Below are 27,495 nucleotides of genomic sequence, written 5' to 3' on the forward strand. Positions count from 1 at the left end.
AGAATAGAAAACAGCTTTGAAATGATTTAGCCTTTAATTAGGCTTGCCCAGTTTTTGTATAGTTTGGTTTTTGTCATCTTGAAACAGAGCGGCACACGGTGGCTCAGTGGGTAGCACTGTCGCCTCACTTCAAGATGCTCCTGGGTTTAATCCCCGGGTGGGGTGGTCCGGGTGCTTTCTTTGTGGAGTTTGCATGTTCTCCCCGTGTCTGCGTGGTTTTCCTCCGGGTGCTCCGGTTTTCTCCCACAGTCCAAAGACATGCAAGTGAGGTGAATTGGAGACACTAAATTGTCCATGACTGTGACATTAAACTTGTGAACTGATGAATCTAACAAATAACGTTTTTGTCATAAATGTAACCAAGGTGTGTAAAAACATGACGTTAAAATGCTAATAAATAAATACGCTATATATTATTAATATATTATTATACGTTTTTGTCATCTCAAAACAAACTTTAATGAAAACACGCCTGTCTGGCTGTGTGTTTATTCTTAATGAAGCACAATGGTTGGAGTATTAAAAGTTTGAATATCAGCAGAGCCACCAACCTGGTCGGGCCTCAACACAAACACAGTCTGCCATGTTTGAGGGAGGAAAGGTTGGATCAGAGGAGTCACATGGAGCTTAGCGTGGCTCTTCGTACATGATACAGCTCTGTGTGGGTACCCAACAGTGGCCGGTGATCAGAAGTGGCCACAGATCAGTCACATGCTGGACGGGGCTTGTAGAACTGCAGTCAGGGGTTGATCGGGTGTGCAAGCTGTGGATTCAATGAATCCAATATTGCAGACAAAATATTTTTTACTCTTGGCTAAAGATAATAAAATGTATGAAAGAGAAATGGAAAGTTTTTTTTTTTTTTTTTTTTACATGGACATCACTTTGTTTTCAGTGTATAAGTTTGGACCCCTGAATGCTGGAATAGATGTATGTAGTACAGATCTGCAGTAAATTTTTTTTCTTTTCATTAAAGCATCTTATTAAACTGTAGTATTAGCCTGTATTGCAGCTGATGACTGTGCACACACACTGTAAGTGTTACAAGGCTTTAAGAAAGACATGAATTTGATCATGAGTCATCTAATATTAAAAAAGGCCCATTATCTTAATGAAATAAGAGGAGAGCTGTTTATTTGACTCAATTATCATTGTTTGGTTGTTTTCCATAGCTGTTAGTCTAGTGTATGCTGCAAGGTGCTGCACTGTGCTTGGCCGTAATTCTGCCTCTGGTGTATACCAGTGCGTATCTTATGTGTTATATCTGTAGGCATAAAATAGCATTGTGTGTGTGTGTGTGTGTGTGTGTGTGTGTGTGTGTGTAAAAAACAGTAACCTGCGGAGATTATTTTAAAGGTTTTATTTACTATTCTGTATTTATTTATTTTTAGGATTATATTGTCGTGTTTCACACACTTTGGTTACGGTCATGACAGAACAGGTAGTTACTGGTTACACAAGATTCATCAGTTCAAGTTTAATGTCAAACACAGTCATGGACAATTTTGTATCTCCAATTCACTTCACTTGCATGTCTTTTACTGTGAGAGGAAACCGGAGCACCCCCCATGCAGACACGGGGAGAACATGCAAACTCCACACAAAAAGGACCTGGACCGCTTCACCGGATTAGTGATTAGTCAAATTGAATTAGTCTGCGAGTTTGTGATTCGTAGGTGATGCTCCTCATCACGCATGTAGCTGGCCACTGGGAGGGCATGTGTGGTGCTGTCATTTTTTGTTTTGAGGATGCGCCTCCGATTCAAGTACCCCATCTGACCTAACCGTTTTCTGCACACAGAGTGACTTGCTATGCCTTCTGGGACTCACCCACCCCTCCTTCACGCACCTCAACCAGACAGCAAAGGAATGGAAACGAAACCCTGTTGACCTCCCTCCCTAAGGCACAGCCAGTCGTGCCTGCCGGGTGCCTGGCCAGCTCGACCTGTATTTCGGGCTAGCGTATTTACCCCACATGCCACCAGAAGTCCCAGTTTGTGATTGGGCAGTGGTAGCTCAGTGGTTAAGGTACTGGACTAGCAATCAGAAGGTTGCCGGTTCAAGCCCTATCAAGAACCTTAGAAATGTATTCATGGACAATTTTTTATCTCCAATTCACCTTACTTGCACGTCTTTGTTCTGTGGGAGGAAACCGAAGCTCCCGGAGGAAACCCATGCAGATACAGGGAGCACATGCAAACTCCACACAGAAAGGACCAGGACTGCTCCAACTTGGAATCGAACCCATAACCTTCTTGCTGTGAGGTGACAGTGCCACCCACTGAGCCACTGTGCTGCTTCTGTTCTGTATTTAACATGTGTTAAGTGTTCTTCAGTGCTTACTAATGCAGTGCTGATTTACTTTACAGCAGTGCTATTTTGGTGCTGATTTGTAATCATCGTCTGGGGTTTTTTGTTATTAACAGTTCATGGAAAAGCCACTACAGTTACATTTTCTTTTGCCAGCTTTTCAAAAATGGCTTTTAAACATTGTGAAAATTTTTGGATGGAAACCCAGCTTGTATGCACACACTGTGGGTGCACAAAGCTAATAAATAACAGTAGCACTTGCCAAGTAAACTGAGATAGTAAAAGTACCTGTTAATAATATTGTAAACATTATTTAAAATAAATCCATGCTACTCAGCTGCACCATATGAACAAAAGTATTGGGACACCCCTCTAATTATTGAGTTTATGCGTTTTAGCTACGACAATTGCTAACAGGTGTAATAAATGAAGGGAATATAAAGGGAATTATATGCTTCCAACTTTGCAGCTACAGTTTAGGGAAGGTTTTGAGGTTTTCTTGCCATACAAATGCTATTTTTTTATATATATATTTTGTTTATGCATTTTCTCCCCTTTTTCTCCCTTTTTGTGCATCCAATTGCCCGATTGCGTCATGCTTCCTCTCCACCAATGCCGATCCCTGCTCTGATTAAGGAGAACGAAGCTAACCCACGCCCCTCCGACATGTGGGCAGCATGCCGTATGCATCTTATTGCCTACACTTTGACGATTGCTGTGCAGCTCAGCGTTGTGTACGGAGAGACACACCCTAAGAGCACTTTTTTCTCATCTCTGTGCAGGCGCCATCAATCAGCCATCAGAGGTCGTAATTGCACCAGTCATGGGAGAGAGACCGCATCCGGCTTAGTCCCGCCCATATCTGAACAACAGGCCAATCGTTGTTCATGTGGCCGCTCAGCCTAGCCAGCAGGCAGAGCTGAGATTCGATACGATGTATTTGAGAACCCAGCTCTGGTTCCAGCGTGTGTTTTTACCACTGCACCACCTGAGCGGCCCCACAGACATACTTCTAAGTCTTGTAAGAAGCCCTCAGAAGAGTGGCTGTTGTTATAGGTGTAAAGATCACATAGAGGTCACTATTTTAATAGCATTGTTTTTTTTAAATAGGATGTCCAACAAGCTCATGGTCAGATGTCCAAATACTTTTGGCCATATAGTGTATTGTTTTGTAACTGTCATATTCTGTGTTTGTCCACCTGTGTTAAACAGTAAGCGAGAGATTCATTATGTGTTTTTGAACCTTGACCCACTCCATAAAAACTGATTTTCAATGCTGTGATCAACACACCTACTAACAGTTCCACCCATTATATGTGGAGGAAAAACGTCTTCATCTCCTGTATGATCCCAAGCATGGCGTTCAAGCTTTTTTACACTACATTAGTTCTGTCAGCCCAACTGTCCAAATGTTGGTGGGGATGTTGTATTAATTTAAGTCTGGTCAGAATGATGTTCCAGAACATTGCAGCGAGTGAAAGGTGCACGCAAAAATTTGAGGTAGCAATTAGTGTCGGGGCATGAGATCACACTGGAATTCTGAAAAGCTCCATGGACTACAGCTCTGTTTAAATGGAAAATGTCAGCACAAGTGAGGTTACACACTTGCAAGTGTCTTTATCTACGTCTCATTGGCTCGCTCTTTCTCTCTCTCTCTCTCCAAGGCCAAACAGCTTGCGAGAAAAGACGCTGAACTGAAACATCTGGCTGCCTTCTACAAAGAACAACTGCAGCTGATGGAGAAAAAGGTAAAGCACACAAAAGAGATTAGACAGAGGTGGAACCAGTCGACTAGAATAGCTGGTCTTTGTAATTCCAGAAACTGAGCCAGTTCAATTGAATGCAATTTAATTGGACTTGAAAAACTCCAGTTTGTAGCAACTCCAGAATGCCACAAGAGTCCAAATCATGCTCTTCCAAAAACAGCGTGTGAAGACGATTTAGCATTAGCCCCGACCCTACTTATTACAGAGGGATGCTTAGCGGTATGGTATGTCTCAGAAACTACAGGTTCTGGTGTCTATGGATCTGTCTGGAAATTTAGTAAGCTACCTTGCTGCTCACTGTCTACATAGGCAGCTGCCTAAATAGAGAGCATTCTAATAAGACATAGAATTTATTAGGCAGATTATTTAGACGTACTACTTAGACAGCGATTACATCATTGCAGTTTTTGCTTACTAAGCTAACACAGTTAGTTTCAAGCCATTCAAACCAACCATACAGCTAATGCCAAGTTCACAGTACGCGACTTTCCAAGTCGTCAGGTCGCTGTACAGTACACACTACACAACTGGATCTCTTGTAATCGGGAGTCTTTCAAGTCGGTGTGTATTTCACAGTACACGACTGATCGGCGATAGGGGGTTTCACACTACATGGTCTATCACCAACTGGAATCGCAGGTGAGCTTCTCTGGTCTCCCAAACTACGTTTAATGATACCACGTCCAAAAATGCACGTCAATACAGATTATCACTTAGAATTAGGGCACCCCAGTAGGCAGCATTTTAAGAAATCCAGTAATGAAGAGCCTTGGCTGCAAATCACACCTTAAAATTTGACGACAATTATGATTAGTCGAATTGAATTAGTCTGCGAGTTTGTGATTCGTAGGTGATGCTCTTCATCACGCATGTAGCTGGCCACTGGGAGGGCATGTGTGGTGCTGTGTTTTTTTCGCTTGTTTTTAAGGACCCCCCAACCCCACGTATGTAAATCTAGAGCTGATCAGCCCTAATATAGGTTGTGCTGGCCCATTTTTTGTTTTGAGGATGCATCTGCTTGTGCTGGCCGGGAAGCGCCTCCGACTCAAGTACCCCATCTGACCTAACCGTTCTGCACACAGAGTGACTTGCTATGCCTTCTGGGACTCACCCACCCCTCCTTCAGGCACCTCTACCAGACAGCAAAGGAATGGAAATGAAACCCTGTTGACCTCCCTCCCTAAGGCACAGCCAGTCGTGCCTGCCGGGTGCCTGGCCAGCTCGACCTCTGTGCGTTTTCGGGCTATTGTATTTGCCCCACACGCCACCGGAAGTCCCAGTTCGTGATTGGGCAGTGGTAGCTCAGTGGTTAAGGTACTGGACTAGTAATCAGAAGGTTGCCGGTTCAAGCCCTATCAAGAACCTTAGAAGTGTATTCAGTTATAATTGTAAGTCACTTTGGATAAAAGCGTCTGTTAAATGCTGCAAATGTAAATGTAAGGTATCTAAGAATTTAGACAGTCTCTATGTAGAGAGCTCACTACGTTTAGACCCTATATTTTCCTCATGGAGCGTAATTTGGACATAATTTGAGCCAGTCATGGATCTCCAGATCTCTCTGGACATGCTGACTGGCTAATGGCACCTGATGACAGAAAGAAAATCTCCTCTTTGATGAAATTAAACAGTGAAATTACATGAAATACAAATATAATTTTCCAGTAAATGACTTTCTGTATCAAGTCAGGAATGTGTAGCTTAGAACTTATCAGAAGCACTTCACAGCTTCTCTTTGGTTTCCCTGAATTAGCAGCATTAGGAGTTTAGCTTAATGTTAGGTTTGTTTTGAAGTGGGAGACTGTTCCTCAGGTAGATTAATGACTCTTATGAGAGCATGTTCACCAATTTCCACCCATCCAGTGTTTCCTGATGGAGTACGAAGGCTACAAACTGGAACTAAATCTAAAACTCATGGGTAATGACCATGGATCAATGAGACGTCGTACTTCCACTGCACACTCCTGTTGGCAGCTAATAAAATATTACGTCCGGAATGAGTACTCGCATCACAACATGAGCCGCGCCATAAAGCAGCGTGATCTGAAATGGATCGTTTGTTGCGTAGATTATGAAAACTTACCATGCTCCTGTGCTTCCTTCATTCATGCTAAAACAAACAGCTAAGTGACCTTACTTAGCTGTTTACTACACTACATAGTGTAAATCTGGGACTTGGCTTGCCTGGCCAAGACAATTCATCAGCGCTTTCATATTTAGCTAGTAAAATATGAAGTATGCCACTGTCTGACCCTGTGTTTAGACCATCAGTAATTTTTTGCCTAAATTGCTGACCGCTCATCACCCTATGTTTATACCAGAAGCGTCATCATTGCCTGTGTGCATTTGGTTGCCATGATTTAATTGACGCCAAGCAAAAAAAGAACAAAAAAGCATACGCCATGGCAGTACAGTACACTTTACTGACTAGTATCTACAGCGTCCATAGAAAAAGAAAAATCTAATCACAAATCAGATTCGTTCCCACACAGTTTTTACCACAAATCAGGTATGTTCCCGCAGAGAATAAAGTCTCTCTCCTCATTTTCAGAAGATGTCGTGGGTCTACAAGCTAAGGTCAATTATTTAACCATGGAGCTCAGTAAACTAGACGCTAAGTGCGATGACTTGGAATCCAGGTCTTGATGGCAGGACATCAGGATTGTTGGGGTCCCGGAGTCACAGCCGACATCCAACTCATACGTGTCTCCACTTCTTAAAGACGCGTTCAATCTGGACGAACGTCCCGTGATTGACAGAGCTCACCGCACCCTAAATCTGGCGATCCACCGCGAGCTATTATAACTAGAATGCATTATTTCAAGGATTGTGCTTACATTCTAAAGAAAGCCAGGGAGCTGCAGCAAATCACCGTATTGAACTTGAGTATCTCGGTGTATCCTGATTACACAGCAAAGCTTGCCAGGGCTCGAGCTGCTTTTAACGATGTGCAGAAACAACTGCGTGCTTTGAAAACGATTGACAGCTGGTCACGTCGCATTGCTGATGGTCTGAACTTAGGGCGATTTTCCCCAATGTCCATGCAGCTAGAGTGGACAAACATGTAAAAAAAAAAAAGGAAACAACAAAGTGTAACTGGATATCTTCCAACAATTGTGCCCACATGATGCAGTTTTGATCTCTGTGCCTTGTTTACCTCGAAAAGAAGAAACAGCTGTTTCAGTTAGTGTAGTTAGAACTTCCTCACTTAGCTGACTCACTTTTTTTGGAAACCGCCTCATGGCCGCACTCGTCCCCAGAGCCATGTGCCAGATCTTGAAAAGCCTTTTAGGCTGATCTGACCGGTTTGTTTTTCATTTGGCCGCGTTTGTGGCGTGCACAGTTCTAAAAGCCCGGTTGTGGGCGTAATCCAATTTGGTCCACTTTGTGGTGCTGCGCTTATCAATCTTGTTTTACAGAACAGGGTCATCAAATAAATACAAGCGGGGCCAGAAATGGAAAGCACAGAGTCTTGTTGTGCTTTCAAGAAATTAGGGCTGCATATTGTTTAATGAGTCAGCATCTGAAAGCCACAGCAGTGATGTTCGTACCAGAGCACTCATTCAGTGAAAGGCCTGACCTTGAGCTGGAGATGTGCTTTGTCAACACCCACGTCCTTCACACCACTCAGAGTCTAAAGAGAGAGAACGGAAAAGAAAAGAACCTGAGCTGGCGGGGCAGGTAAATTAAAATGTCATGAAGTGAGAGAGGGGACGATAAGATGTGAAGTCGTGTTGAAGAAATGTTAACGGAAACGCAGAGATGTAAAGATTTTATTGAAGAGGGCAAGGACAGAGACAAGCGGGACCACAGAAAGCATTCACCCTTTCATCCAGAGGTTACTAGTGTAAGCCTCAACTTGTTCTGTGTAAGCAACTGGAGCTCCTTTGCAACTATTCCAACCTTATCTTTATAGACATTGCTTTGTGTGTTGATGCCATAGACTCTGTGTGTGCGTGCATCGATATTAGAAGCAGGAAAAATGAACAAGCGTAAGGATTTCAGCAAGTTTGACAAGGGCCAAATTGTGATGGCTAGACGACTGGGTCAGGGCATCTCCAAAACTGCAGGTCTTGTGGGGTGTTCCCGGTCTGCAGTGGTCAGTATCTATCAAAAGTGGTCCAAGGAAGGAACAGTGGTAAACCGGCGACCGGGTCATGGGCAGCCAAGGCTCACTGATGCATGTGGGGAGCGAAGGCTGGCCCGTGTGGTTCGATTCAACAGACGAGCTACTGTAGCTCAGATTGCTGAAGAAGTTAATGCTGGTTCTGATAGAAAGGTGTCAGAATACACAGTGCATCACAGTTTGTTGCATATGGAACTGCATAGTCGCAGACCAGTCAGGGTGCCCATGCTGACCCCTGTCCTCGGCCGAAAGTGCCAACAATGGGCATGTGAGCATCGAAACTGGACCACAGAGCAATGGAAGAAGGTGGCCTGGTCTGATGAATCACATTTTCTTTTACATCATGTGGATGGTCGAGTGCGTGTGCGTCGCTTACCTGGGGAACCCACTGCACCAGGATGCACTATGGGAAGAAGGCAAGCCGGCGGAGGCAGTGTGATGCTTTGCGCAATGTTCTGCTGGAAATCCATGGGTCCTGCCATCGATCTGGATGTTACTTTGACACATACCACCTACCTCAGCATTGTTGCAGACCATGTTCCCCCTTTTATGGAAACGGTATTCCCTGATGGCTGTGGCCTCTTTCAGCAGGACCAAGCAAAAATGGTTCAGGAACGGTTTGAGGAGCACAACAACGAGTTTGAGGTCTTGACTTGGCCTTTAGATTCCCCAGATCTCAATCCAATCAAGCATCTGTGGGATGTGCTGGACAAACAGGTCTGATCCATGGAGACCCCACCTCACAACTTACAGGAGTTAAAGAATCTGCTGCTAACATCTTGGTGCCAGATACCACAGCACATTTTTAGGGGTCTAGTGGAGTCCATGCCTCGACGGGTCAGGGCTGTTGTGGCAGAAAAAGGGGGACCAACACAATATTAGGAATATGGTCATAATGTTATGCCTGATCGGTGTATATATATTTAGATATAAGAGTATTCACATATATATAGCGCAACCAAATGTCATTTCCAGTGCTATAGACATGCTGGACAAAAGTAATTTAGAGTAAAATATATAAAATAAATATTGCTTTTTCTGCCACATCTGGACAGACTTCTTTGACAAGACGTGACACTCAAAAGCAATAAAGCTGCTTATATCTTCTTGCTTTCTTTCAAAACCACACGTATAACATCACTGTGTGTGTGTGTTTTGATGAAGAAGGATTAGGTTCTTGCCGGGGTTAGTTTTTACCTAATTCCTGAGAGAGGAAGAGGTTGAGCTTGTCCTGAAGTGTGTTTCACGGTACTAGAGTGAAATGGAGCATAGATATTGGCTGCTGAGGGCCACCAGGGCTGCCGTTCTATTTGCACACTGAATGAGCTCACGTTCGTGCTACTGAATTGTTTCAGCTTTATTTCTTTTTTTCACTCCTTCCTTTAATCCTCTGCACCTTCATAACTGCTCCTGTGCTTCCTTATCACCCTGCAGCAATTTTAGGTATTTACCATGTGAGTAAACCGTTTTACCGGGCGGCACTGAAGACAGAAATATTGGAAAGAGGAAAAAGATAAAGAGAATAGAATTTCCATTTAAAAGACTGTCGTCTGTCTGAGTATTTTATGGTGGTAATTCGGTTTGCAGACACGTTTTAAATAGAGATGTACCGATCAGGGTTTTTGGCACCGATTTCGATCTCCGATCTCCTTTCAGGGCGATCGGCCGATAGCCGATTCCGATCCGGGGGGGGTTCAACATGCCCACACACACACACACACACACACACACTGAAAAAAAAAACTTAAAAAGAGCCTTACAGTGAAGATAAACTGGAGACAAACGCAACAGCGTGTGTGTTTGTGCCTTTAAGAGATGATCTGTTTAGTGTCGCTAAGTGATTCATGAGTCGATTCATTTTCATGCGATGCGTAAGTTCTTCTTACGTGGTTTTAAATAAACACCAGCTACTTCAGAACAGTTTGTGTGACTCTTTTACATTAAAAAGCTTAATTTAAAAGCTTAATTAAACTGCTATTACCACAGATCTGTAACCGAGTCAGACTCGTTCCGTTTAAAAGTTTTCTGATGATCCTAAAAGTTCAGCAGATGATCCTGAACTAACGAATTTGGTAATGAATAAACTTTTGCCTCGGATTGGCTCTGTAACGTTTTCTGTTCTCATCTAAATCACAAACAAGAACCGCTCACGATTTACTAAAGTGAACCACGAGTTTTTATAACGTGCTGATAGAATCGACTCAGATGTGACCGGGTTGAATCATCTTTTTAAAGTAAATATTTCAATCAGCAAAATTGCATCATATGTATGATGCACAACGTTAATGATGTTATTTTAGGTCATGAAGAGCTTTCACGATGGTTTCTGTATGATTGTTGACGAATTTTGATGTGATGGTTGGTGCTTTGTAGCTCAAAGTCTGGATCAATCCACTGAGCTGTTAACTTAACGTGATCTTTATATATCACACGATCGGATCGGCTACTTTTAGGAAATATCGGCCGATTGCCGATAGCATTGATTAAAAATCGGCCGATACCGATTCATAGCCGATTGATCGTCCCATCTCTAGTTTTAAAATCATGCTTTGCCATTTTTGAACATCCAGTCTATTGACTGCAGCTTTTGCGTATGTGCAGCTACCACGGACAATGATCTCAAATAATAGAAAAGCCATTTGACTTAATTTTATTTCTAATGGAAGCCTAATGGTAAATAAACTCTGAGGGCTAGATGTACGTTGTTTTTGCCCAGTATTTGAGGTGCAATTCAGCCAATATCTGAACAAAATATCCTAAAATGTGAAGCCAGCAGTGTTTGGTGGTCACAACGTGTCCACTGATAAAAAAGTAGAGGAAGATGAACACACACGTCTCTTTAAACAGGATTTAAAAAAAAAACCAACAACACTGATGCCCCTGCTACACAGAACAACACACACTAGCATATCATTACGATCATAGTATTAGTGCAGTTCTGAGATTAGTCCAGTACCCAAATATCATCTGTTCAGTGGGGGGTCCAGTGTGGGTCACTGATAAATGGTTTGTTTTTTTCCTACTGTACCTACATTTTAAAATTGTGTTTGGATGGTAATGTACAGGGTAATGTGTGGTGTTTGCATGTCCTCCCTGTGTCTGCATGGGTTTCCTCCAGGAGCTCCTTTTTCTTCCCACAGTCCAAAAACATGCAGTTAGGTTAATTGGAGACACTGAATTGCCCTATAGGTGAATGTGTGTGTGTGTGTGTGTGTGTATGAGTCTGCCCAGTGATGGACTGGTGCCACATCCAGGGTGTTACTGTGCAATGCGATTCACAATACTTGGTTCACGATACTTGGTTCACGATACTTGGTTCACGATACTTGATTCACGATACTTGGTTTACGATACTTGGTTCACGATACTTGATTCATGATACTTGGTTTACGATACTTGGTTCACGATACTTGATTCATGATACTTGGTTTACGATACTTGGTTCACGATACTTGATTCATGATACTTGGTTTACGATACTTGGTTCACGATACTTGGTTCACGATACTTGGTTTACGATACTTGGTTCACGATACTTGATTCACGATACTTGGTTTACGATACTTGGTTCACGATACTTGATTCACGATACTTGGTTTACGATACTTGGTTCACGATACTTGATTCATGATACTTGGTTCACGATACTTGGTTTACGATACTTGGTTCACGATACTTGATTCACGATACTTGGTTTACGATACTTGGTTCATGATACTTGGTTCACGATACTTGGTTTACGATACTTGGTTCACGATACTTGATTCACGATACTTGGTTCACGATACTTGATTCATGATACTTGGTTCACGATACTTGGTTTACGATACTTGGTTCACGATACTTGATTCACGATACTTGGTTTACGATACTTGGTTCACGATACTTGATTCATGATACTTGGTTTACGATACTTGGTTCACGATACTTGATTCACGATACTTGATTCACGATACTTGGTTTACGATACTTGGTTCACGATACTTGATTCACGATACTTGGTTCACGATACTTGATTCACGATACTTGGTTTACGATACTTGGTTTACGATACTTGGTTCACGATACTTGGTTTACGATACTTGGTTCACGATACTTGGTTCACGATACTTGGTTCACGATACTTGGTTCACGATACTTGATTCACGATACTTGGTTCACGATACTTGTTTCACGATACTTGGTTTACGATACTTGGTTCACGATATTTGATTCACGATACTTGGTTCACGATACTTGGTTCACGATACTTGGTTCACGATACTTGGTTCACGATACTTGGTTCACGATACTTGATTCACGATACTTGGTTCACGATACTTGATTCACGATACTTGGTTCACGATACTTGATTCACGATACTTGGTTCACGATACTTGTTTCACGATACTTGGTTCACGATACTTGATCCACGATACTTGGTTCACGATACTTGGTTCACGATACTTGATCCACGATACTTGGTTCACGTTACAATTTTTTCCCGATTTTTTTAAACTGAAATTTTGAAATTATTTTGAAAGTTTCCTTTTATTATTTCTCTTAAAAAATAAATAAATAAAATACTGTATTGGTGATTATCTTTTATTTATGTAAATAATGAATGTCCTTTTATTTCTGAGGTAGGTACAAACTATGCAAAACAATTTTGAATTAAGCCCAATTTGGCTGAAAAAACCTGAATTTGGCAACCATGCGTATAGCGCCAGTGACGTCAACCAGGCGAGGTGTATAGCACCAGTGCCCTCTGCTCTTTAAGGTGAATGTCGATTTATTTTACATGTGAAATCGATTTAAATCGTGGAATTTTTGAATCGTTTATTAACTGTCTTGTGGTGAATCGTTACATCCCTAGTAACCAGTAATTACCGTTCCTGTCATGGATGTAACCAAAGTGTGTAAAACATGACGTTAAAATCCTAATAAATAAATAAATAAATAACTCCCTGTTGGTAACACCACACCACTGTACGATTGATTGTTCCTGTAAGAGCAGGCCTCACAAGCCTGGCATGCATTTTCAATTTGCCCCAACAACTGTCCATGGACCTCCATTCAAGAGAAATTTTAAGTGAGTCAATACTTCTTTCTTCTTTGTTATTTTCGTTTTGAGTTACAAGACCAGTCTGTGTAATTGCAAACATGTAACATAAGTGGTGGATAGAGATTAGGTAAAACTGTTCAGGTGTTCCTCCAAGCCTTGTTCCAATTCTGAATCAATTCTGGTGGAGAGTCTTCAATCACCCCACTATAATCCAGAACAAGGTGTTATTTCTGTGGAGTGCAGCCATTCAGTCCTGCTACAGGAGAGATTACACACGGGACGAAGAATTATCGCTCTTGTTGTCGGTACTCTGGTTTTTAGTGTTGTTATTGTTGCCGCGCAATTTTCCAGCAGCTCTGCAGTCCTATAGAGAGTTTCATTTCTTCTCTCGTACGCTAACATGCAGTAACTCAGTGCTTTAGATGGTTCAGAATATTTGGGAACATTTTATTTGAGGGGTACAAAGCTTACTTAATGACTACACTGGGCTTTATAACACCTCTCCAAGCAGTATACACCGATCAGCCATAACATCCTTGTTTCTACACTCACTGTCCATTTTATCAGCTCCACTTACCATATAGAAGCACTTTGTAGTTCTACAATTACTGACTGTAGTCCATCTGTTTCTCTACATACTTTTTTAGCCTGCTTTCGTCCTGTTCTACAATGGTCAGGACCCCCACAGGACCACTACAGAGCAGGTATTATTTGGGTGGTGGATCATTCTCAGCACTGCAGTGACAGTGACATGGTGGTGGTGTGTTAGTGTGTGCTGTGCTGGTATGAGTGGATAAGACACAGCAGCGCTGATGGAGTTTTTAAACACCTCACTGTCACTGCTGGACTGAAAATAGTCCACCAACCAAAAATATCCAGCCAACAGCGCCCCATGGCCAGCGTCCTGTGACCACCAATGAAGGAACAGCAGCAATGAACAGCAGCAATAGATGAGTGATCGTCTGACTTTACATCTACAAGGTGGACCAACTAGGTAGGAGTGTCTAATAGAGTGGACAGTGAGTGGACACAGTATTTAAAAACTCCAGCAGCACGAAGTGCTTCTATATGGTAAGTGGAGCTGATCAAATGGACCGTGAGTGTAGAAACAAGGAGGTGGTTTTAATGTTATGGCTGATCGGTGTATGTAGTAAAAAAAAAAAAAAAGAAAGGCATATGTCTGCAGGGAAGTGGAAGTGTAGCTGTTAAGGTACTGGATTTATAATCAGAAGGTCACTGGTTGAAGCCCCATCAATTCCTGATTGCCACTGTTGAGCCTTTGCAAGGTTCTTAATCCTCAGCTGAATGGATTGTATTTGGTCATCAGGGCACCCATTAAATGCCCTAAATCGGGGTCCCCAATACATCGATCAGTTGATTGCTCAGTGCATGTTGGTAGATCACACATTAGATTTATTCTACACTCAAACAAACAGTTTTTTCTGGGATTAGGCATCAGGTAGGTTGGCGTGATTGACTGCTAAAATGTGGCCACTGTCTCTTTAATTTACTGCTTGTTATCGTAGCTACGTTACAGCCGATTGGAACTTCCAAAACGTGTATTCAAATTTGGAAATGCAGAGGGCCTCTTGTACACTTAAATAGTGCTTGGTAAGCATTCAGAACAAGCTACCAGACTTTCAGACATTCATGTGCTTTCCATTTTTTGTACAGCTGAATTGCATCGTTGTTCCACATGAACCCATCTGCTCTGAAAGATAAAATTTTACCCCTGCAAACTGACATGCAGATTAAGTTAAGAGCCTCTAATAGACAATTTTAAAACCTGCTGGCTGAAGAAAAGTATCCAAACATAAAATGTGCCGCAAATTTAACAGCATTTTTTGGATCAGCATACTTATGTGAATCAGCCGTTTCACACATGAACATAAGTTAGTCCAAATATTGATCCACGCTCACTGATCACTGATGATCACTTGAAAGCCTGTTTGATAATTGGCATCAGCAGCCACTGTTCAGACTGTATAAACCTGTCAGATACCATTCAGTGCAAATCATCAGAATTATGGTAATGTGTTTGCTGTGTAATGATGATAATCTCAATATAGGCCACTAAAGTGCATTAAAAAAAAAAGTTTCAAGGCTTTAGGGGGAAAGGGCAGCACGGTGGCTAAGTGGGTAGCACTGTCGCCTCACAGCAAGAAGGTCCTGGGTTCGATCCCCAGGTGGGGCGGTCCGGGTCATTTCTGTGTGGAGTTTGCATGTTCTCCCTGTGTCCGCGTGGGTTTCCTCCGGGTGCTCCGGTTTCCTCCCACAGTCCAAAGACATGCAAGTGAGTTGAATCGGAGACACTAGATTGTCCAGCACTGATATAACATTGTGCACTGATGAATCTTGTGTAATGAGTAACTACCGTTCCTGTCATGAATGTAACCAAAGTGTAAAACATGACGTTAAAATCCTAATAAACATGATGTCATGTGTCATGATGACCTATCCACTGCCACAAACGTATTGGCACCCCTACCATAAATGTAAATCTATTTTATAACGTGAACTGAAATTAGAAGTTGGACTGCCACATATTGCTTTAGAACTTAAGGTTTCATCATTATTATTATGATGATGATGATGAATTTAATAATAATAATAATAATACATTTTATTTATATAGCGCTTTTCAAGATACTCAAAGACGCTTTACATAAGACAAATAATCAAAACAAATACGTACATACACCATACAAATCATAGTACAAAATCAAAATAGTACATCAACATCAAGAATAATTAAGATAAAAACAAAGAGAGCAGCATAAGACAGTTCATTAAAAATTAGCTAAATTATGAGAGAGAACAACAAATATAGAACAATTTCTTAAAATTAGACAGAAACAGGACAGATTTACATGCAATCAGGAAACTGAAAACTTTACAAGTTTTAGGATCTAGGACTTCACATTTCTGTCGTGATCTAAGTATAAAAACTATTAAAAAGAATAGCAAAAATAAAAGCATTTATTTCGTGTTGTTACAAGTTAAATGCCATATTGAATAGATGAGTTTTGAGAAGTGACTTGAATTTGGACAGGTCAGGACAATCTCGTAGGTGTTTGGGGAGAGCATTCCATAAAGATGGAGCAGCTATGGAAAAGGCCCTGTCACCCCAGGTCCGGTGCTTGGTCCTAGAGGGTATGGACAGTAGGTTAGCCTCAGAAGAGCGAAGGCTACGGGAGGGAATGTGCTGATGGAGCAGGTCGGTGAGGTAGGATGGGGCCTGATTATGGAGAGCTTTGTGAGTGAATAGAAGAATTTTGAATTGAATGCGTTGAGCAACGGGAAGCCAATGAAGTTTTTGTAGAACAGGTGTAATATGATCACGGGAGCGAGTATGAGTAAGGAGGCGAGCAGCTGAATTCTGGATATACTGAAGTTTTTTTAGGATTTTGTTAGATGTACCATAAAGGATACTATTGCAATAATCAATTCTGGATGTAATAAAAGCATGAATCAAGGTTTCGGCGGCAGAAAAGGAGAGTGATGGACGTAGACGTGCTATGTTTTTTAGATGAAAGAAAGCAGTTTTGGTGATGTGATTTACATGGCGGTCAAAAGAGAGGTTGCTATCAAAAATTACACCAAGATTTCGGATGTTAGAAGACGGAGACAAAGTGTCATTATCAATGGTAATTTGAAAATTTTTTGTGGTTTTTGCCAGGGTTGTAGGACCTACGATGATCATATCTGATTTTTCACAGTTTAATTTGAGGAAATTAGCTTTCATCCACAATTTCATTTCAGTGATGCAATTTGTCAGAGTGGAGTGAAGTTCAGTATTAATGGATTTGGAGGAGATGTAAAGCTGAATATCATCAGCATAACAGTGGAAATGTAAACCATGCCGACGTATGATGTCACCAAGGGGGAGCATATAAAGAATAAACAAAAGGGGACCTAACACTGAGCCTTGGGGAACGCCTTGGGACAGTGGAGCAATGGCAGAACTACAATTGTTGATATTAACAAACTGTTGTCTGTTTACGAGATATGACCTTAACCACAAAAGGGCAGTACCAGTGATGTTGACAGAGGATTCAAGGCGGGACAGAAGAATGGAGTGATTAATGGTGTCAAAAGCTGCAGTAAGATCAAGGAGGACGAGAATATTAATTTGTCCAGAGTCTGAGGAAAGAAGAAGGTCATTTGTGACTTTGAGGAGGGCTGACTCAGTGCTGTGCTGGGGGCGGAAACCAGACTGAAATGATTCAAATAGATTATTGGAATTTAGGTGATCTTTGAGCTGTGAGGCAACAACACGTTCCAGTATTTTCGACAGAAATGGAAGATTGGAAATGGGCCGAAAGTTACTCATAATGTTAGAGTCAAGTCCAGGTTTTTTAAGTATGGGAGTAACAGCAGCCAATTTGAGTGATTGAGGGACTGAGCCAGAACTAAGAGAGGAATTGATTATCTCTGTGATAAGTGATGAGATAACTGGAAAACAACCCTTAACAAGTTTTGATGGAGCAGGATCCAAAACACAAGTGGAGCTTCGCATCCCTGTTAAGATCTCAGATAGGTCCAAAAGAGACACAGGTGAGAACTGAGACAGAGGCTGGGTAATAAATTGAGATGAGATAGGCGGAGAAACAGAGATGACAGGGGAAACTGTCAGAAAATTGTGGATATTCTCAACTTTTGTTTGAAAAAATGAGAGGTAAGAGTTACACTTGTCAACTGTAAAGGAATTGGTAGTATTGTCAACTGGTTTGAGAAGTTTATTTATTGTGGAAAAGAGAGTCTTAGGATTTGTTGATCCAGCATGTATGAGTTCGGAATAGTAAGTGGATCGGGCTGCCGTAAGAGCGTCTTTGTAATGTTGAAGATAATCAGAATAAATCTGATAATGTACTGTTAGACCGGTTTTCTTATAAAGTCTTTCAAGCTGGCGTTTACGGGATTTCATTTGGTGAAGCTCAATTGTGTACCATGGTGCAGAATGACTAAATGAAACAAATTTGGTTCTCAAAGGAGCCAGCTCATCAAGACATGAGGCGAGTATGTCATTATAGTAATCGACAAGGTCAGATGAATTACTAGACAGTACAGGACAGACAGACATCTTTTTAACAAGAGAATCTGAGAAAGCAGAGGGAGAGATATATTGAAGATTCCTGAAGGATATTTTACGTTTAGCTCTAGTGATGGGCCTAGTGACCTCAATGTCCATGATGATTGTCAAATGATCAGAGACAGTAAGGTCATGGCTGGACGGCTGATGAACTAGGACACCAGTAGAGCAGACAAGGTCAAGAGTATGACCTTTTTTATGAGTTGGAAAATGTATATGTTGTGTGAAATTAAAACACTGTAACAATTCCAAAAATTCCCTGGCAAATTTACAGTTGTTGTCATCAATATGGATGTTAAAATCACCCATAAGCAGTACAGAGGATGAGAGGGCACTAAGCTGGGTTAAAAAATCTGAAAAATCAGAGAGAAAGGAAGCGTTTGGCTTTGGCGGACGATAAACTACAGCAGTGACCAGAGGAGTAGGCCCTGACAACTTGAAAGCCAGGTGTTCAAAAGAAAGAGCAGCAGGAAAAGACAAAGTGGTTATTTTAATATCATCCCTATAGACTGCAGCAACACCACCACCTCGCCCTTCCATACGAGGTTCATCAATATACGAGTATCCCATTGGCGTGGTCTGATTTAACGTAAAATAATCCAAGGGTTTATGCCAAGTTTCAGTGAGACAGAAAAAGTCTAGTTCACTGTCAGATATAAATTCACTAAGTACAGTACTTTTTGTGTTGAGTGAACGAACATTAAGCAATGCCATTTTCAAGTGGTATTGTTGTGTAGTTGGCTGTGATGAACGAGGAAGAGAACGGAGATTTGCTAAGTCCACTCCGCGTTTCCCATCCCACTCCGTGGACAGCGTTGTCATGGAGACTACACCGCTACTGGTGTGCAAGGCAGCAGCGCTCTGATGACGTGTTTGCGGAGCGACAGTGCGCACGGCTGACCAGAAGGATGGAATAGCGTTACCGTTTCGAAGATAAACAAGCTTTCTCCGGGAGCCCTTGTGAATATAACGAGGCCGGCGAAGGAGTCCAAGCTGTTTGATGACTGAAATACACGATGGAGTAGTGCAGTTGTTGAACTTCCTCAGCTGGTCAACGGAATAGTTCAACATCGTGCCGATCCCAGGAAAACTCATCCACCGTTCACCACCGGCCGCAGACGCGATGTACAGTAGAAAGAACAAAAAGTATCAAAAGCACAAATAAAAGTATCAAAAGTAACATAAAAGAAATAGATCCACAAGGTGTGTAAAAAGATGAAAACGAAAAACGATAAAAATACAATAAAATACGGTAAAATACGGTAACGGTAGCGGCAGCCAAATGCGGCAGCCAAATGCGCCAGCGTCCACCATCACCAAGGAATTTAAGTCCTGTCAAGTTGATTCCATCTCCTGGTGACCATATTGATAGTGTTTCTTCAGAGTATCCTGTTTACTGTTTGGGTCTTCAGGCTTCTTAATGTCTCCTTCATTCTCCCTCTAATTGTATCTATCCATGTTGATGGTCGTCCTCTTCGTCTTTTACTTTGACCAAAGTGACATTACCTGACATGAACCTTCAAAACACCTCTCATTAAAAGCTGTGGTCTGATAAGTCTTTCCTTCTAATTGTTTTTAGAAATGATTGACATGGGGTTTTTGGGGCCAAAAAGGTGATTATCTCAGTTTGTTACCAATGCGAAGTTTAAAAGCCAGCATCTGTTATGGTATTGGGGTATGTTAGTGTGCCAATAGCATGGGTAATGGCATGTTAAGTAACGAAAAATGTTCTAACACGTGTGTCCTAAAACAACAACATGGAGTGTTGGGTGCCCTTTCCCCCCATCTAACATTTAACATTAAATCACCCTGAAGCAAAAGTGACGTATAGAGTTAAAGAGCTCAGCGTGTTTAAATTTTGCTCTCAAGTCTCTGACACCCTGAGCGCTTCCATCCCAACCACCCTGCTGTTCAGCCTTCGTTATCGTCACAAACATTACGCACTTTAAGAAGAACCTTAGTGTCTGGGACAAGTATTGGGACAGGACCTTAGTTTTCTGTCTTGAATATCATACAGTGTCAGGGTGCTTCTGTGTCTGACGTTCATCGTTCATTGGGAGCTTTATCCTCATGCATGCATACACACACACACACATACACACAATACAGGTCTTGGTACTCATATACACCTTCCTGCTTACACGAGCTACCAAAAATGCAAAAATACACCTTCTTTTTTTAATGTCTTCTTCTTTTTTCATCCCTTGCTCTATTGAGGTGAACCCTTTAATCTCCTCTAGTTGACACGAACGTGTGGAATGGTGTGTGTGCGTGTGTGTGTGTTCATGCAAAGTGTTTTGATCGACAGCTCAAACACAAGCTTTTTAAGATTCAGCGTACACACACTAATCCGACACACTCTTTGTTAAGTTCTGCCACAGAGAGTAATCCTGAGTGTGCTGTAGATAATACACACACACACACAGATAGTTAATATTGCTGGGTCTCCTCTCTGCCATCTCTGAGTTAAAAAAAAAAAAAAAAAAAAAAGAGGTGCGTGTGCAAATGTGTGTTTGTTGCATTCAAGTACTTGTCACCGTTTTTTAAACCGCTCTCTTAAGCACTTGTGCATTTGGTAGCGTGCCGTAATAAAAACAGCCTACACAGGCTTATCTCAGAGGGATGAGGCTTCAGGTGAAGGACTGTCGCAGTGATATCCAGCCCAGACGCAGAGACTTTACCTGGCCGAGAGGAGTTAAGGACTACCCCTCTAACCCTCCACCTTCATCCTTTCCTTCAGCTTAAGCTCCAAATCCGCAGCAGTCCTCTCCATCTCCCATTCATTTATTTTTAAGCCTCGGGGAGCGATAGCAGTGCACCCTCGTTCCCCATTCTGCTTTTATGAATAGCATTGTGTGTTATTATTTCATATGACATAAACATTGTAGAAAGCTTGAGTGAAAGCACCTCTACTCGACCTAACCACTTCACGTTTGGTGGCACAACATTTTATTAAATACGCTCATTCTGTGGCACTTCTGGCCATGGTGCATTTTTATTAAACTAGATATGATATTTTTGAGATGCTTTGATCATGCACTACGGTACTTGCATCCCATTATTGTCTGCCATATTTTTTTTGTTGTTTTGGGACCATCTATTTAGAATCAGCATATACTGTATTTTTAAGTCTACACCGATTAGCCATAACATTAAAACCACCTCCTTGTTTCTACACTCACTGTCCGTTTTATCAGCTACACTTACCATATAGAAGCACTTTGTAGTTCTACAATTACTGACTGTAGTCCATCTGTTTCTCTGCATGCTTTGTTAGCCCCCTTTCATGCTGTTCTTCAATGGTCAGGACCCCCACAGGACCACTACAGAGCAGGTATTATTTGGGTGGTGGGTCATTTTCAGCACTGCAGTGACACTGACATGGTGGTGGTGTGTTAGTGTGTGTTGTGCCGGTATAAGAGGATCAGACACAGCAGTGCTGCTGGAGTTTTTAAACACCTCACTGTCACTGCTGGACTGAGAATAGTCCACCAACCAAAAATATCCAGCCAACAGCGCCTTGTGGGCAGCGTCCTGTGACCACTGATGAAGGTCTAGAAGATGACCAACTCAAACAGCAGCAATAGATGAGCGATCGTCTCTGACTTTACATCTACAAGGTGAACCAACTAGGTAGGAGTGTCTAATAGAGTGGACAGTGAGTGGACACGGTATTCACACTAACACACCACCACCATGTCATTACATGTCTACCACCTAAATAATACCTCCTCTGTAGTGGTCCTGTGGGGGTCCTGACCATTGAAGAACAGCATGAAAGGAGGCTAACAAAGCATGCTGAGAAACAAATGGACTACAGTCAGTAATTGTAGAACTACAAAGTGCTTCTATATGGTAAGTGGAGCTGATAAAATGGACCGTGTGTGTAGAAACAAGGAGGTGGTTTTAATGTTATGGCTGATCAGTGTATAAGTTAAAACATTTGATGTTGAAAGGTGGACTCATGCCGTTTCTGGACACGCTTGATCTATGACTTCAGATTTGTGTAGTCGAGTCTTAAATTGTATTTGTAGATGCAGTGGTGATCTGTGTGTACTGACAATGGTTTTCTGAAGCATTGTGTGTTATTATTTCATATGACACAAACATTGTAGAAAGCTTGAGTGAAAGCACCTTTACTCAACCTAACCACTTCACGTTTGGTGGCACAACATTTTATTAAATACGCTCATTCTGTGGCACTTCTGGCCATGGTGCATTTTTATTGAAGTAGATATGATATTGTTGAGATGCTTGATCATGCACTGTGGTACTTGCATCCTATTATTTTCTGCCATATGTTTTAATGCATTTTCTACCCAATATTCCTCCCAATCTAGTGATATAACATTGCGTTTCCTCTGCTGTTGCTAACCTCTGTTGACTGAAGAGAGTCTTGATTTACACGTGTGCTTCTTCTTACCTGCACTAGACGAGTTCATATAGGGATCAGTATTACGCACGGAGAGTCGCACAGTGATCTCATCTGCCCCATTGATCAACCAGCATAAGTTGTATTTGCAGGATTAATGAGGAATTCCCTCTGGCGTTCCCTGCCTGACAGAAGAGCCAATTATTGTCCATTTAGGCACCCAGCCTGCTGGTAGCAGAGCTAAGATTTGAACCTGCAAGTGCCCCTTATTTGCCATATGTAAAGTTCAAAATTAAGGATTTGTCACGACTGTCATGAATTAAATGTTTGATTTATTTAGCTAAACCTCTTGCTGAATTTATCACAAGCACCACTTCTTTTTTTTACCAGCCAATGGTGAGGTTTCAAAGGAAGCTGTATTTTGTATGATGAGCCACACTAAGCACCAAGCAAATTGTCTATCACTAGTGCAGTTTCCTCAACCATAAAGCTGAGGTTCCCCTTTTCGACCATCCTCCCTCAGGCACAGCCTGTTGGACACCCAGCTAGGTTGCCAGCACTGCCTGGAATTCCAACTTGAGAGCGTGAGATTATACTGCTGTACCAGCTCTGTGATGAGTGTTTCCAGATCTGGCAAACTCAGCTCAATTCTATAATGTGCTTCAATAATTGGGCATGGCCTCCAAATCCCTTAATAGTGATTGATTGACTATGGCTGATAATTTCTCTGTGCCCATAAAACCAGAGCTAGTTTAAGTGCATCAATCAATCAATCAACAGACATTAAAATAGTAAAGTCTAGAGATCTCCGGGAGCAGATTATAGTCAGGATGTCACTTGTGGTCTTTTCCATTATGGTTTGGTACCTTTGTAGAGAGCCATACTGTATCTAAGCAACCGTGCTACATTTGGTTGCCCTTCTTGACCTGGGACCAAGAGTACTGAAGTGGGTCGTATGGGTGGAGCGAGAAACAGTGCAGACCAGTGATTTGTGAAATGCGATTGTCACCAAGTTGCCACTGGAATCCAAACACAAAAAATTTTATTAAAGCCAAGACAGATTGACTATAGTCAGTAATTGTGTACCTGCAATGTGCATCTAAATAGCAGGTATCGTCCATACAAGATAGGTGTACCTAATAAAACCTCCTGTGTTTGTGTAGCAGGATCTCAGTATTATAAAGTCACGTCTCCCGGCTCTAAACGTAGGTGACGAAACTAAGACGCAGAGGTTTTAACTACTCGAGAAATGTTCACACCTTCTGAGACCAAAAGGTCAGAATGAAGGATTATGGGAGCTCAGTGACCGTGACAGAGTAAATCCAGCTGCAAATCCTGGCATTTTAATGCTGAGATTTTGCCTGATGGCTTCTGATTCCTGCACGTTCCTCACTCTCGTAGTGCAATTATTTTCCTCTGTCCCTAACCTCTCTCTGTATTCCGACTGGAATAATGACCATAATTATGCTCCAAAATGAAATAACCCTGGCCATTTGCACCCACGTTTGGGATTATGAACGAGATTGAGATTTTAATACCTCGGTGCTAACTGATTTCTCACATGCTGACTTTAATTGTTTTATGTGCCACGTGGGGCCGAGGAATATTATTGAACGGATCGTAAATTAAGATGGAAGCCTCTTTGAATCATCACCACCAACAGGTCCTCTGATCTCGCCAGACGGCAGGATTATGGATGGATTAATGGAGTTTGAATGGAGTTGCTTGAAATTATGTTCATGTTTCATTACCTTATTATTAAATTCTTAAATAAAATACATATTTGAGTGAAATCGCTTTTTCTTTTTCCAAGCGGTATTGTTAAATGTAATGTAGCCGCTGTAATGTGATCGTAAACGTGCTTTATGATGTTTTGAGGGCAGTAGATAAAACGAAGGTAGAATCTGCTGCACGCTCTGCTCTCTGCCTTGTTTTTCTTGCCCTCTCTCTCGCCCGCTCCCTCGCCCGCTCCCTCTCCCAATAATTGCTGTTTGAATACCATTGCTTGTCTCAATGAATAAAATTTAACAGTGCCTCACAAAGCCTGCTTCACCAAGTGATGAGCTGATGAAGGTGTAAACCCACTTTAATAGCTTTATTTAAGCGTGGCCTTCTGCAGTCCAAAAACCGCAGTCTCATCTGCCATCAACCCTGTATATGCAGTATTACCTCCTAATGGACCTCCTTTAGAGAGTGATTTAAAAACCTGGACTTTGTTTTGCTATAAAGCATGAAAAGTAGATCTGATAAGTAAGAGCACAGGATATGTGAACATTTTCTTCCTCTTCTATAGAACCTGGAACAATATCAGCAGACGTCTCAGATCTTCAAGGAGGCAGCGACTAAAGCCGAGACCAACATCAAGTAAGTGCTGACTGTTCTTACATTTACAATTCAGCATCAGATCATCACAATCCCTGTGTGTACAAGTCAGATTATATGAGCTAAAACGTTAAACTCGCAGGTAAGAATGAGTGCAGTAGATCTTTTACACTCGCAGTAAATGCATTTACACACAGGAGTACACCAGGAGTGCATGCACTGAAATATTCCTACAGAGACAAGTAGGCACAGTGGGTAGCACGGTCACCCTACAGCAAGAAGGTCCTGGGTTCGATTCCCAGGTAAAGCAGTTCAAATCCTTTCTCTGTGGAGTTTGCATGTTCTCCCCGTGTCTGTGTGGGTTTCCTTCGGCAGCTCCAGTTACCTCCCACAGTCCAAAGACAAGCAAGTGAGGTGAATTAGAGATACAAAATTGTCCATGACTGTGTTTGACATTAAACTTGAACCGATGAATCTTGTGTAACCAGTAAATACCTCTCCTGTCTGGAATGTAACGAAAGTGTAAAACATGTCGTTAAAATCCTAATAAAATTAAATTAATAAAATTAATAAATAAATAAAATATATACGAGGGATCTTCAAAAAGTTTCCACACTTTTATATTTTAGTTGGAAGCAGTAAGAGAGGGAGTAGTAGTAATTGGTCGTGTCTGAGAGACTGAGAAAGTCTTAGTCTGGATTTAGCGTCTTCTGATTTCCGCCTGTTTGGACACTCAAAGAAGCTTTAAGGGGAAGAAGATTTTCATGTGATGATGATGTGAAAGCAGCGCTGCATCAGTGGCTACTCGCTCAACCAAAAACATTTTTTGCTGATGGCATTAAAATGGTATGACGCTGGGAAAAATGCATCACAAAGGAAGGTGACTGTGTAGAAAAGTGATGTCATTTGTGTTAGAAATTTTTAATGAATAGAGTTTTAAAAAGTGTGGAAACTTTTTAAAGAACCTTCGTGAATAAATTCTACAGACACAATTCAAATGTAGTGCACTAAATACCAGAACAATGCTCTTCCTAATGACGGAATGACCCAGTTGTGGTCTTGAATTGTGTCAGATTGGATGGCAAGTCTGTCATATGTCTTATATAGCAATAACTTGTAACTTGCATCCATTTAGCAGCTTTTCTCATCTTTGCACATGGTTTTTAAAAGCAGTTTAATTCTGACCTGCTTGTAGCCATTTCGCTTAAAAAATAGACGCTGGTGGTTTAAAATGCACCCACTGACACTGAACTTTTTTACCCAGAATCATGGCATGGATAAGTGTGTTAACAACCCTTACAGTCATGTTTTGAAGAATCCAGGAGAGGGGATGGGTGTAAAGAGGAGACATAAATGGCTGCTGTAGAAAGAGGTTTAATTAAGTCCTAGGTGCTCTTTCTTTTTCTCTGTTTTCTGTGGTTTGTCTCTGCTTGGTGTTGGGAACCTTGTCTGGAGGCGGGCACTGAGGAGGACCCCACACACCTCAATTTTTTCCCCAGTTTATCACTATTCGAGATTATGACAGACCACCTGTTTTCACCAGTCAGAGACGAAGTCTAAAAGAGAGCCGTATTACATATTACCACCTCTTGTTTAGGCACCTGGACCAGACTGTAAGATACTTGCTTATCAACTACAAAATTGGTATCAACCTCCCTTCCTCAGACACGGCCAATTGTGTCTGTGGTTAGCTGCTTAGCTGGGTTTGAAATTCACGAGCTCGAGATCCCAGCAGTGGTGGGCTAGCCTGGTAAAACCCTGGTAAAAATATTACACTGCAGCTGTTTTTATTTATGCATTTTCTCCCCTTTTTCTCCTTTTTTTAGCGCATCCAATTGCCCCATTGCGTCATGCTTCCTCTCCACCAGTACCGATCCCTGCTCTGATTGAGGAGAACAAAGCTAACCCACGCCCCCTCTGACACGTGGGCAGCATGCAGTATGCATCTTATCACCTACACTTTGACGAGTGCAGTACAGCTCAGCACTGTGTACGGAGAGACACACCCTGAGAGCACTCATTTCTCATCAGCCAGCAAAGGTTGTAATTGCACCAGTCATTTGAGAGAGACCCCATTCGGCTTAGTCCCGCCCATATCTGAACAACACGCCATTCGTTGTTCATCTGGCTGCTCAGTCTAGCCGGCAGGCAGAGCTGAGATTTGATACGATGTATTCGAGATCCCAGCTCTGGTTCCAGCGTGTGTTTTTACCGCTGCACCACCTGAGCGGCCTAGCTGTTAGCTTTTATTTAGCAGTTTTTGGCATATCAAAGAAATGAAAACAAAGCTCAGCGATGGACTGGGGCTGTTTAGGGATGACGTCAGGGACTCCTGCCATGCGGTTGGTTTATATCAGCCGCTAGAGCCAATTGCTGGGATTCGTGGCCGAAGGGTGCCATCCTTCACTTGTTTAAAATCTTTATTCTGTCTCTGTGCCATTTGAATCTGTGCTGTTTGAGTCGTGA

At 41.9% G+C, this 27,495-nt stretch overlaps 1 protein-coding gene across 1 annotated transcript in view; it reads left to right on the forward strand.

Annotated features, from left to right (window-relative positions):
* The window catches only part of chchd6b (coiled-coil-helix-coiled-coil-helix domain containing 6b), a 68,844-nt gene that overhangs the window by 24,067 nt on the left and 17,282 nt on the right, over positions 1–27,495 (forward strand). Inside the window, exons 5-6 of the mRNA XM_062996583.1 lie at positions 3,975–4,058; positions 25,001–25,071. Of these exons, the coding sequence (XP_062852653.1) occupies positions 3,975–4,058; positions 25,001–25,071 (155 nt within the window). The remainder of the gene's footprint in view (positions 1–3,974; positions 4,059–25,000; positions 25,072–27,495) is intronic.

Source organism: Trichomycterus rosablanca, chromosome 6 (genome assembly GCF_030014385.1).
Source record: "Trichomycterus rosablanca isolate fTriRos1 chromosome 6, fTriRos1.hap1, whole genome shotgun sequence".
Classification (NCBI taxonomy): Eukaryota; Metazoa; Chordata; class Actinopteri; order Siluriformes; family Trichomycteridae; genus Trichomycterus; species Trichomycterus rosablanca.